The sequence below is a fragment of the Pseudophryne corroboree genome, chromosome 11 (genome assembly GCF_028390025.1).
Source record: "Pseudophryne corroboree isolate aPseCor3 chromosome 11, aPseCor3.hap2, whole genome shotgun sequence".
Classification (NCBI taxonomy): Eukaryota; Metazoa; Chordata; class Amphibia; order Anura; family Myobatrachidae; genus Pseudophryne; species Pseudophryne corroboree.
In genome coordinates, this window is record NC_086454.1 from 76,954,104 (window position 1) to 76,968,010 (window position 13,907).

At 44.6% G+C, this 13,907-nt stretch overlaps 1 protein-coding gene across 7 annotated transcripts in view; it reads right to left on the reverse strand.

Moving 5' to 3' along the window:
- Positions 1-9,335: 9,335 nt before the first annotated feature.
- Positions 9,336-13,907, reverse strand: part of MPPED2 (metallophosphoesterase domain containing 2) — a 340,523-nt gene continuing 335,951 nt past the window's right edge. For all 7 annotated transcript variants that reach the window (XM_063944428.1, XM_063944431.1, XM_063944429.1 and 4 more), the window contains exons 6-7: positions 12,587-12,700; positions 9,336-10,664 (exon numbers count right to left, since the gene is read on the reverse strand). In XM_063944428.1, the coding sequence (XP_063800498.1) occupies positions 10,546-10,664; positions 12,587-12,700 (233 nt within the window). In that variant the 3' untranslated portion in view covers positions 9,336-10,545. The remainder of the gene's footprint in view (positions 10,665-12,586; positions 12,701-13,907) is intronic.

Below are 13,907 nucleotides of genomic sequence, written 5' to 3' on the forward strand. Positions count from 1 at the left end.
GTAACACCCACTTCCTGTCAATCACATTACGATCGCCAGAACGATGAAAAAGCCGTGAGTAAAAATCCTAACTGCATAGCAAATTTACTTGGCGCAGTCGCAGTGCGGACATTGCGCATGCGCATTAAGCGGAAAATCGCTGCGATGCGAAGATTTTTACTGAGCGAATAACTCGGAATGACCACCAATATTCCTTCCAAATCTGCATTCTTTCTGTAAGGAGCAAAAATCTTATATTACCATTTGTCCAACTGATGTGTGACATATCATCTTTAAAGCATGAGAACATGAGAAAGAAGAGGGGGAAAAAAACAAACGAGAGAGAGAACAATTCATCACATTTTGCATTAACCAACAAAAAAAAAACATTGTCAGATCTTCCATTCACCATTAGGCTGTCACACCAACACATCCACTGGTGTCCTTGCGAAGTCCCCTCCCCACCAGTATTTCCACACCCCACCCTTTTGTGCCTGGCCAGGACACACCTATGTCGGTAGGTCACACTGGGGTTAGGTAGACTTCTGCAAGGACCAAATAGCTATGTGATGTTTGAGTTCTGCCAATGAACGTCAGAGATGGGGAAAAAAAAACATTTACAAATAAATTTCAACGTTTACCCGGCCGTTCCTGTGTTTACAAGGAACTGACCTCCCAATATCATTAACTGTAACCTCAGGTTTACTATCAGTCCTAATGATCACCTTTCCTGACTACATATTACAGGTGCGGCCCAAACTTCTTCCTATATGATCCCTGATTACAATTTCGTGTTTCATAACTTTGCTCATGTCTTTGTCTAGGGGGTTTATATACCTTCTGTGGTTCTTTAAACCTACAATCTCGTGCATAATGACCTTCCTTCTGGCAATTATAACACCTTATCACCTTTGACTTACCCACAGGGATCTGAGGCCTCTTAACTCTCTGTGCTTCCCTGTGCTTGCTGATGTTTTGCTCATGCCCAACAGCGGACTTTCTTAATGCAGCCACCGAGATATTTCTCCAGTTTGGGTTGGTGGTCTGTACCCTTGTTCTCAACACTTCCTTTAAACCATTCATTAATACCTTAACCGCTACTTCTCTATGCTTCACATTTGTTTTGATGTTTTCTATCCCTGTATACTTAGCCATGTCCTGCAATGCCCGATGGAAATAATTAGAAGTATTTTCCCCCTCCGTTTTGTCTCATGGAGAAGATTTTGTTCCACTCGACAACGGCTGGGAAATATACTCCTAACTGTCGGTTGATCTGCTTAATACATTCCTGATTGTGTTCCTCCGTTTGAGGTACTTCTGTGTCTAATTTACAATCAGTAATGAATTTCGCAGGGTCAACACTGGAGGGCAAACATGCCCTCAGCACTGTCCGCCAACCTTTGTTGGTGGGTTCTGTGGAGTTTCCTAGTTCTTTAATAAACCTTTGACATGCAACTAGATTTTTCCTAGGATCAGGAAATTCAGACATAATTGTCCTTAATTCTGTCCGGGACCAGGGGCAGGGCATTACACAGCTCCTGGCGGGAATGATTCCCTGAGCATCAATCTTCCCATCTGGGACTGCGATCACCCTGACTGTATTAAACTCAACTACATCATCTTGTGTTGGTTCTACAATATGAGGTACATTTGTTTGTGCGTGATATATAACACCGTACGTACCTGTGGACACGACTTCACCTGACCCTCCGTTAGGGGGTTTGATTATTGCCTTTACCGAATTGGTCGCGTCCACCTGGATGTCTTGTGTGATGGCTGCTGGAAAAGGTGCCGACATCGTGCTGGGCTCACTTTCTTGCTGGTAATCCTGAGGGAAGTTTAACATGGAGTGCAACTTGCACGGGTTAACAGTTGTACATTTAACAGTTTTACTTTTATAATTGTTACATTTGTTACACTTATCCTTATCATCTATAATACAGTTGCTAAGTGCATTTTTATCATACACCAGTGTGCCATTCTCTGTAACCACCTTCTCTCCCGTTGCCATATTTTTCTTACCACAGTGAGAGTCAGCTGTGTAAGCTAATCCTCCTTGTATTTCACCTTCCCGTTGCCATAACTGTAAATAATCATAATGTTTGATCCGTCTCTTTGCAGATTTAATGAGACATATCCTTCTCCTTGTATTCTGTAACACCTCGGGACTAAAACTGCCTACCCGTGGGAACTTTTCCCCGTCATGCACAGTCATTCTTTCCCATTCTTTGCAAAATACCGGTGTGTGTGATCCGTATTTTTCACACATTATATACCGTGCTGACCCTTTGGGCCAACAAATACCAACGTGAATCCCTTCTTTGAACAACTGGCCCCCATTGTTTGCAGATATTGCTGTCTCAGCGAATTCTTACAAACAAACCAAGTTGCCCGAGGTAAGGCGACGGTGAAAGTTCAACTAGTGCCTTCACTCACTTTATTTGTAACCTCTATTTACTGGGGCGTGTGGGAGTATGCTACCCTCCCCAGTAAGTATTGGTTGTTGGAGATTTCCTGAGCGAAACTCCTTTAAAATAACAAAAACCTACACAAATCACGTTAGAATGTACAAATAGCGTTTATGATCCCACAGTAAATTTTAATGGGTATCAAGGTAACAAACTAATGCACACAATTACGTGCGGTCCAGTCGCACTGCGCATAAGTAACTTAATATTTATACGCTGTACGACCAACTGAATTAGTTGTTTAGGCTGCGAAACCTTCAGCCGGAGCTCAATCTATATGGGTAACACGCAAAACCCCCCGGGCTGCGCTTAAACCTTCGCAGTCCTTTTGTCTGCGGATACTACTTGCTCCTTTTACCTTGTATAATGTTAACGCGGGCAAGCCAGTCCCACGCCACCAAGTGTCCACTCACCTGATGTGGTCTCCGACGGGATCCCGATTTGTGGGTTCACAAAAAATAATACCTTTATTTACATACTCACTCCTGTTCATTCATATACACTCTTTACTTTCGTTTCTGCGCAGAAATCCCTTTCATTCAGTATCGCAGGCTAATCCTGAGTAGTTGCAACTAGAGAAGGATCTATTAGCTTAAAATTTTGGACACTGAGATTGGTTTGCGCTATTATCGCGTTTGCCTCCTTATCGCCTAACTAAAACAATACTATCGTGTTATTTGTATTATGTGGGCGTACCCAGACGCTCCGTTGCGTAATATACGCTCCGTGCGTCGGCCCTTGATACGCGTACGCTAGTCCCGCCCTTTGTTAGAGACACATGTACGCAAGCCAGGTATATCCACAGAAATACAATTAACACGTTTATATCAATGTAGATGATCTTTAACTGTAATCATCTACTGAACACCACACCGAACTTCCTTGTATCTTAGGCAAGCCGTGCGCGTGTTTTACAAATTATTCCTTAACGTATTAATATTACTTTTAACTACCAATAGCAACAAATCTTTCTCAGCACGTTATCAATTGTGAAATGGCAAACAGGAAAGTGATATGTGAAAATACACAAATGAAAAGAAATACAGGTGTGTGCGTGCGTGCGTGTGTACGCAAAACAGAAATAAACAGTTTTAAAAGACAATAGCGTACTGTTCTTACCTTCCGGTTCCGGATTCCACCAGCACTCCTACAACGTAGCGAAACAGACGCTTATCTAGCCAGCACTACTGTATCCCGATACGAAGGGATACTGCCTTCCCGCCCTTGCTGACAGATAAAGTCTGTGTTCGCTGGTGCGGATATGTGGAGGACGGACGAGCCGCCAATTGATAAAGCTAACTATTTATCTTATAACATTCACTATAAATGGGTAAGAGACTCAGTACGCAATTGGTGTATGGGCTACCGTAAGGGTACGCACTTAGCGTAGCATACGCTCAGCCGTGATCGAGACGCACATGCGACACGCTCGCTTACAGCTTAATGCGTAGTGTCGAGCACGCAATAGGCGGCCGACTACCGTAATGCTACGCTACCAGCGTAGCAGACGCTCGAGTCCACGAGGAGAACACGAGCGGCGCAGACGCTCACGGGATGACAATCAGTAAACCTTGTATGTAACACACAGAAAGGATACTCTTATACTGTAAACCTTGTACTGAAATACTGTATCGATGTAACGCTGCTTAACCTTGTTAATGCTAAAGCTGCTTGAGCGTTTGAGACGCTCCTATTACCCTCTGCAATATAATAAACACACGATACCTTGCTAAGGTTCCAACACCTTTACTAACAAGCTTTTAGTTATATAGAAAAGGGGAAACAGTTTACAAGTCATACACTACAAGCTAACATCAGTCTAACAGAATATCTAGACAGAAATATACAATAGCGTCACAATCCTATACTATAACAGAGAGAGAGAGAGTATGGGCAATACAAACAGAGAACAAGTTGGTTACAGAGAATTACTTACACACACTGGGGAACGATCGCTGCGCAGCTCTGGTACCAGCTCCGAGTTAGTCAAGATGATAACCGTTTGTGGAGAGTGAGAGAGCTGCCCAGGCTGGCTGATCTTATATACACTGCGTACAGTACACTACAAAGGGACCTATAATCTCATTGTTCATTGGACACAGGAATGTCTCCTCGCATCATAACAAAAGGTCATAGGTTAGTTTGAACAGGTGGGCTGTGACTATATCAAACTGCTCAGGTGGGAGGGAATCTGAAGATTCCCGCCGCATGGGTAATGAATCGCAAATATAGTAAATGTCCAGAAAATACTAATGGCCATAACTATACGCAGGAGCGATTAATCTTTACCTAACCAGCACCGGATTATTTCTAATAAAATGTTCTTTAGTTAGGTACCAGACACAGCTGCTCAAACCCTGTCTGACCCTTCGTACCATGCACAGAGGAATTCCTCTGTCCAGCGACCCTTTACATTAAACAAACTTACAGTCATTATTAAGGGGAACATTATCTATAAAACATACTATTTGGTTTTATTATTTAACGATTGAGTCGCCCGCTAGACGCACACAAACTCTACCGTAAATGCACATACCACGCGCTCGAGCGTATGGCCGAGGAGGCGCCATCACGCAGCTGCGAGTATCCGCACGCACGGGAGAGAATGTGCACGTGCAGCAGGCACGCGCATGAGGTGAATATATGGCAACGTGTAGCATGATATTTTTCCGACTTTGACAAGTGTATCCATATCATTAGCTAAATTCTCAGCCCATTTAGCAATAGCACTACTCACCCATACAGACGCCACAGCAGGTCTGAGCAATGCACCCGTATTAGCGAAAATGGACTCAGACGTCTCCAGCTTGCGATCCGCCGGATCCTTGAGAGCTGCCATGTCAGGAGACGGAAGCGCCACATTCTTAGACAAACGAGATAGAGCTTTGTCAACATTTGGAGACGACTCCCATTTTCCCCTGTCATCAGAGGGGAAAGGATACGCCATGTAAATCCTCTTGGGAATCTGCCACCTCTTGTCCGGCGACTCCCAAGCTTTTTCACAAAGAGTATTCATTTCATGAGAGGGGGGAAACTTCACCTCAGGTTTTTTTCCCTTGAACAAGCAAATCCTTGTTTCCTGTACCGCAGGTTCATCAGAAATGTGTAAAACCTCTTTTATAGCCACAATCATGTATTGAATACTCTTAACTAATCGTGGATGTAACGAAGCATCAGTGAAATCGACGTCGGAATCAGAGTTCGTGTCGGTATCAGTATCTACCACTTGATTAAACGGCCGCTTCTGCGACCCCGATGGGGTCTGCACCTGAGACAAAGCCTCCTTCATGGACTTTTTCCACACCTGTGTCTGTGACTCCGACTTATCCAACCTCTTTGATAAAGAAGCCACATTCGTATTAATCGTACTGAGCAATGCGAGTAAATCAGGTGTCGGCTGCGCCGACAGGCCCAAATCTAGACCCGCATCGGCTCCCCCCATAACCTCCTCCGGTGATTCAGCCTCAGACATGCAGACACGTAGTAACAACACACACAGAATGTCTCAGCTAGGGGACAGGCCCACAATGAAGCCCAGATAGAGGACACAGAGGGAGTATGCCAGCTCACACCCCAGCGCCCATATATCCCCTCAAGGGATATATGTGACCAGCGCTGCTTAAACCACAATAAAATGCACCACAACTGCGTCCCCCCCCTCCCGATTAGCTCCCCGTTACTGTGAGAGGAGTTGCGGAGGTCCTGGGCAGCGTCTCCTTCAGCCACGTGTTGGAGAAGATGGCGCTGTGAGCCGCGCAACGAAGCTCCGCCCCTTCCTGGCGCGCTGCAGCCCGCCAAATTTGAAAATGTAAAAATGCCGGCGGGGGTCTGAGAAACGGTGCCGAGGCACCGAAAATTCTTCTGCCGGCCCCGGACCTCAGTAACATGCTGCCCATGGCGCCCCCCCCCCCCCCCCCCCCCCAGCGCCTTGCACCCTGTAAGTGCCTTTCCTGATAATGTGTGGGAGCATGGAGCGCAGCGTTACCGCTGCGCTGTACCTGGTCACTGAAGTCTTCTGTTCTTCTCATACTCACCCGACTTCTTTCTTCTGGCTTCAGTGAGGGGGGTAACGGCGCGGCTCCGGGAACAAGCAGCTAGGCGCACCAAGTGATCGCTCCCTCTGGAGCTAATGGTGTCCAGTAGCCGAGAAGCAGAGCCTTTAAATTAAGAAGAAGTAGGTCCTGCTTCTCTCCCCTCACTCCCACGCTGCAGGGAGCCCGTAGCCAGCAGGTCTCCCTGAAAATAAAAAACCTGACGAAAGTCTTTTCAAGAGAAACTCAGGAGAGCTCCCCTAGTGAGTGTCCAGTCAGTCCTGGGCACAAAGTCTAACTGAGGTCTGGAGGAGGGGCATAGAGGGAGGAGCCAGTTCACACCCAGTTTAAGTCTTTTCAGTGTGCCCAAGCTCCTGCGGATCCCGTCTATACTCCATGGTTCTTTTGGAGTCCCCAGCATCCTCTAGGACGTATGAGAAAATATATTTATAGCTTACACATATCTTCTTTGTAATATTCTACTACTTGTCATATTCATATGCCACCAAATATGCTGTGCAGCAGTGAGAGGAGGCAGGGAGAAGACCAGGAGAGGCAATGAGCAGCTCTGCCTCCCCTCCGTATGTCAGGAAGTGACTGGAGCTGGGGGCGGATCTGCCTCAGGAGGGGTGTGCCTCTCCCCCATGCCTCCTACCTCACCCTGGAAATGCTGCAGCCTGTTTGGCTGAAGGGGATCCATGGAAGAACAGGCCCTGCGAGCACAGCCCTAAAGGACCCAGTACACAGCAGCAAAGGATGCAGCACAAGCCAGTGACAGGAAGCAGCAGTGTGTTCTCAGTACTCCTGCAGTGCATGCTTTCACCCAGCAGCTGGCCCCTCCTTCCCCTCCTCTCACTCCATACAGTCCCCTGGCAGAGCCCCCTGTGCCATGTGTTGCCTCCCTCTGTGTAATGTATTACTCTGTGGCACAGTGAGGAGGCAGTGTGATCTGCGAGTCATGTAATATCATCTCAGGACAGGACGTTCCGCCTATAAGGCCAAGATTGATGCCCCTTACTGTACTGCATGCAGGGGAATGGGCTGTAAAGGGGGTGGTATATGGCGTAAATCTGGCTCTGATACTAGCCAGTGCCTCCCCAGCCGCTGACCTCACTGCACGTCACTGGGGCCCACAAAGTTCTGACTACGTTCCTTGTACCATGTATAATAACTAATTACTATTATATTATACCAGCGTGTGTATGTGTGAGGCTATTGGAGCAGAGTGTGTGCAGGTGGGGTGATGCCAAAGAAAATTCTTGCCCTGGGCACCGCTTGGTCTAAAATCAACCCTGGCTCCGTGGGCAGGGAGAGAGAAGACACGGTCCAGCCAGAGGAGGAGGTGGAGTAAGGGCAGGGAGGCCTCCCATCATCTCTTCCAGACTCCTCCTTTTTGCATCCTGTGTGGCTGGGTGCAGAGGGGGAGGCTGTGCTGCCCAGATGTCAAAATCTTGGCAGGGTGGATAGGAGGAGCCATCCTGCCTTTAGTTCCTGTACCCTGGTTTCTCCCAGACTGAACCAGCCAAGCTGATCTGCTGTGGGCTCCGCAGTAAGTAAATTTATGCGTCTGTCTGCAGCTACCTATCAGCTGTAATATACTGCCTCTCAAGTCACCCACTATCTCCCTGTTGCCCACTGCCTATACGTCTCCTATTATCTCTTCCTGCCACCCTCTGCCTCTCCAAGGAATCACCTCCTGCTTCTCCCTATCACCCACTGCCTCTCCATGTCACCTTCTCCATCACACACAACCTTTCCCAATCACCCTTTCCTGTCACCCACTGCCTCACCCTGTCACTTTCTCCATCACACACTTCCTTTCCCCATCACCCTTTCCTGTCACCCACTGCCTCTCTTAGTCATTCTCTACGTCTCCCATTGCCCCCCCCGTCACCCATTTCCTGGCGTCTCCTATCTATCCCCGTCACCTACCGCCTAACCCCTGCATCACTATCTCTCCATCACCCTCTGCCTCTTCAAGGCATCAACCTCTCCCCATCATATGCATATGGCATTCCCTTTGAGGCCAGGCCCTTGCTGTGCGGCTACGCCCACTTTCACAGGGGTGCATCCAAGTAACACCCCCCATCTCTTCCCCTGTCATTGTTCCCCCCCCCCCCCCTCCTTGTCATTTTATTCTGGATCCGCCCCTGACTATATGTGGTGCATGAGTCAGTAATTTTTATAAAATGTTAATTTTACACAAACTATTACAATGGAGCACATATGTAACTGTCAGGAAAGTGTCAGATACTCCGCCAGAGAGTGTACCCAATGAACTGCAGCAACTAAGCAGGTTGCATTATAAGATAGTCACTTTTTGCCTATCAATATTTAGAATGTTGAAACAGGTTTATGATTTAAGTGCTTCTCATATAAAAGGTGCTGTGACAACTACCCATAGCAACCAGATACACCTCACATGACAAGAAACAGAGTAGCACTCACTAACTACCAGGCACAATCAGAAATCTTTTTTTTGTGCTGGTCAAGAGAATAACTGTAGATCCTTGTGGCCCCCCCCCCCCCCCCCCCGGCGTATGCTCAGCAGGTCAAGGCCACTAGACTAGAATTACCGCCCCCGCTCCTCTCGTATTCAGGCCACATAGCCACCACACCCCTCTGCAGCAGTACTTCTGCCACTGGTGAGGTCGGTGGGTCTATCAGCAGCACAGGTGTCTCAAAAGGTGTTATGGTGCTTCTTTCCGTGGAAAGTATGCCCAATATGTAATGTGAAGGCAGGCATCTACCGGCAGGCCTTTAAAATAGGTAATCTAGTTACATTTTTGGGGCATGTAACAGTCTGAAATACATAACTATAAAGCAAAAAAGATATATTATCAAGTCATGCACCATATTTAAAAATCTTGCAATTTTATTTGCATATAAAGGCGCTAGATATATAATATCACAATAAATTTAAAAGAAACCACTGGTTTTCTAAAGTCCATTAACAAGGTAGCAAAAATGAAAAAGGAAAACGAAAAAATTAACAAAAAAGAAAAGAAAAAATAACAGGACAAAGCATTTACAGAGGTCCAAGTAAATTTGCAACAATATTTTTGTGCTAGCAAGATTGCATTTACACACAGTGCAACATATGAAAGGGGACAGAAAATTGGGTAGAGGAATTGGGGAGAGAGGGACTCAACAGTGCTTAAAAAAAGAGCAACAAAGAGCTTCTTGTCTTGATTGTATTCGTTTCATTCAACACATGCCTAAAACTGCACACGGATACCTCTGCAGAAAAGGACACTTGCAAGTGTATCCCATCCTTCATAATTTAGGTGTGCTGTGTACAGGAGATACCGCCAATAATAAATCCCACACACAAAAAATACTTATATATATATATAAATCCATATTTAAAAGGAGTCTGCATTTACATGTCTTAATGTATGGCAGAACGTTTCTTTACAGCTGCTTCAGCCCCATACATAATAAAGATAAAAATAATTTAATAAAAATTACACGTGCAAAAAAAAAATATATATAATAAAAAAAACCAACAACAACAACAACAACAACAACAACACATAAATGGATTAAAAAATAAGTGTACAAAAAAAGGTTTTCATAAGCTAAGAATAAATGGGGAAAATCATTGGAAAATGCACCGTTAGGTGGTAGAAAGATCTCACAAATTCTATAACAGTTAAAAAAAAAAAATACAAACACTAAAAACAAATAAATTGTGCAAATTCCGGTGGTACAAAATAAAAATAAAAAAAGCTTTTTTTTATTATTTATTTTTGTTATATTAATGTTATATACTGTATAGTTTGGTGAACCTCCTGTGATATATACAATTTACAATAGCATTCTGAGGACACAGCAATGGGTGATAAATTAAACTTAAAAGTTGCTATTTTTAAACCAGAAACTGATTTTTATTTTTTATTTTTTTTTATATCAGGTTGGTTTTCTTTGTACCAGCATAAATGGTAAAAAAAAAAAAAAAAAATCCATTATCTGGAAATGGTTACAAAGGGCAAGATAGTTGTTTTATTATGAAACCAAAAAAAGTCAGTTTATAGACCCATTCATCCCAGGTGTGCGTAGAGTCTTCATGATACTTGGGGATTGGGAAGGTCAAAAATAATTGGTGAGTTGGTTGGTTGAAAGCTGACTGTACACGTTGAGGCATTGACGTATGTTGTGTAACCATCTGTCATAATCCCGTAACCTGCAGGAGGAATGTTATACATGTACGTCATTTGTGTGTATTACAGTAACTACAACACAAGCTCTAAGGCTGATTGCTATAAGCTACGGCATGGAAATAAAGTTGACTGGTAATCCTATTTAAACAAGTTAAGGAGCTTTCATTTTCAGGTCCTTGCAAACACAACATGCAGCCTAAATAAGCTCAAAAACTATCACCAACTGGCTCACTTTTCTATTGTCCAATTACGCAGGGAATGTTATTCCTCATTTTGAAAGCAACTTCCATATTTGGATGCCTTCCCCCTCTTGTTTGGCAGCCGGACCCTGTATAGCAGGGCTGGCCAAACCGGTCCTCGAGATCTACCAACAGTTCATATTTTCTAGGCCTCCTGTAGATCTGTAGAATTGTCAGTTAGGAATGAATGCAGCACATCTTAATTAGTAATGACTACACCTGTGCACCAGCTAGGTGGTCTGGAAAATGTGAACTGTTGGTAGATCTCGAGGACTGGTTTGGCCAGCTCTGCTGTATAGCATAGGTCTGCAAACTCGGTCCAAATTACCCCACACAGTGCATGTTTTGCAGGTCTCCTCACAGAATCACAAGTGAAATAATTAACTCCACCTGCGGATTTTTAAAATGTGTCTGTGAGTAATTAATACACCAGTGCACCTGCTGGGTTACCTGTAAAACATGCACTGTGTGGGGTAATGAAGACCGAGTTTGCAGACCTATGCTGTATAGCCTAAGGCGCGTCATCAACCTCCTATAATGTCCATACATCTAGATCACAGGTTCTCAAACTCGGTCCTCAGGACCCCACACAGTGCACGTTTTGCAGGTAACCCAGCAGGTGCACAGGTGTATTAATTACTCACTGACACATTTTAAAAGGTCTGCAGGTGGAACTAATTATTTCACTTGTGATTCTGTGAGGAGACCTGCAACACGTGCACTGTGTGGGGTCCTGAGGACAGAGTTTGAGAACCTGTGATCTAGATGCAATGATGGAGGATCTGTGTGCAAGTAACAACTACAGTTCTAAGGGGTTGGGTACGGAATCCCTGCAATGAAAATCCTGTTGGTCAAAATCTCAACAAATCCTGGTGTATTCGAACCCTACCCCTAATCCTAACCTCCTCCACTTCCACAGCCTTACCCTAACCCCTGTACTTACTGCCGGGGATCTGTTGGGATCCCGCTGTCGGTATTTTGTGGGAAACATATCCTAGCACACATCCTTCTATCCAACTATTTAGGATGAGTTATTCTGGGTTGGTTATGTACAGGTCACAGTACCGACGACGGGATATGCGATCGCTACAGGTTTTATTCCCACTCTATGGGGGGAATTCAAATGTTTGAAGAGTCGGTTGGGCGATTGTTTTTTCCTATCTAATAGACAGGTAAAAACAGACACCCAACTGACTTTTCAAGCAACTGAATCTCCCCCTATGGGTGTCATGGACACCCACGAGTGGGAATAGTCCCTCTTGGTCAGCTTGCCGACCATTGGGATAGTGAGGGGGCGGGATGTAGGTGCCGGTATTGTGACAAGTGGTCTCCTGACCGCCGGTCACATGACTACATAAGCTCTATGTAACACAAATGTATTACTAAACACTTGTCACTTAAACAATGACGGTAGACATTTTGAGGAAAGAATCAAAAGACAAAATCCTATCAATAAAACTAGGAGTAGGAACCAGTGTGATAATAATTTTGTTCCTGAAGTGCCGCACTGATATTAGAGTCTTTGGGGAAGAGGTATCAAACCTTGAGGAGAGCTAAAGTACAAACCAGCTTGTGTGTTTGAAACATGAGTGAGGAGCTAGTTAGTTGGTTGGTAGGTACTTTCTCTCCATCCACGGCTTAGTAAATAGACCCCCAAACATTGATAGAAGGTTTCACACGTTGACCATTTATTACATATTACTGACCTTCATGGATTCCACCAAATACATGCAGCTTAGGTCGGACTCTCCTCTGCACAGTGTTAAGCAGCTCTACACAGCCGACCCTCTGTAACTCTTTTGGTACCCAGTCCCGAAAACCTAATGCATATAAAAGGAGAGACGGAATAAGAGAAAGCGGTGTATCGTATTCTGGAATCACTGAGGGTTTTACTTAGTCTTGCAGGAAATCATAATTCATGAAAGGTTTATTATAATATCTGTAATATAACACCCTCCATTAAAAGCCTACAGAATGCTTTTAAGGAACCTTCTTCTTTGTCTTCTGCTGGAAAGCCGCATTTTTGGGGTCTCTGTAAGATAATTAACATTTTCTTACCCTTGCAGTTTGATTTATAAAAGCAAGGGTTATAGAATTAACTTTATTCCTGAGAGTTCCTCCCAGGTTCTTCCCGGCAGTAACCTAATTATTTTGCCGTTGCCTTATCTTCGTCTCTTATTTCGTTTTTTTTTTCTTTCTTTCTGCAGCCTCTTACCTAATTGCATTTTTTCTCATTTAGCCAGCAAAATATTGGAAAGGGTTTCCTTATACCACTGCCATACCATTTACCCAATCACTTTCGGCTTTTATCTCTTGTTATAAGGCACAGGTGTACCACCTCACGTTCCTGCAAGGGACATTGCTATATGGTATCTGGGTGGCTGACCTTTTCTCCTCAGTGGGAAGCAGGCGAGCTGTTATGCGATTAGCGTTTTCCTATATCAGTCGTGTGGCAACAACTGAAATGGTAATTGTAACAGATTGACACCTATCATCATTAACAGGCTAAAAGCTTCTAATAGTTCAAATAATTGGCAATAGGCATTGATTTCCTGACATGCACACCATTTTACATCTCAGGCAAGTAAAGCAGAATGAAATACTATCTCTAGTAATGATCGCTGAGAAGTGAGGGGAAAGACTATTGCATTTATATCATGTATTAAAGTCATTACTGTGAAAATAGTGATTTTTTTTATTTTCTTTTTTAGTATGCAGCCTAGCGCACAACTAATCAGACAGTAAAGCTATAGGGCCTTATTCAGGTTTGTTAGCAAACCAAAAAAGCTAACAACTGGGCAAAACCATGTTGCACTGGCGGTGGGATGAGATGTAACATGTGCAGAGAGAGTTAAGGGCCCTACATATTTAACGATCCTCTGCCGAGCTGCCAGACGGCGGATACGGCCGACCCGGCGGCGGGGGAGCAGTGACGGGGGGAGTGAAGTTCCTGCACTCCCCCCGTCACCCGGCTCCATAGAAGTGCCGGCAAATATGGACGAGATCGTCCATATTGGCCTGCATGCA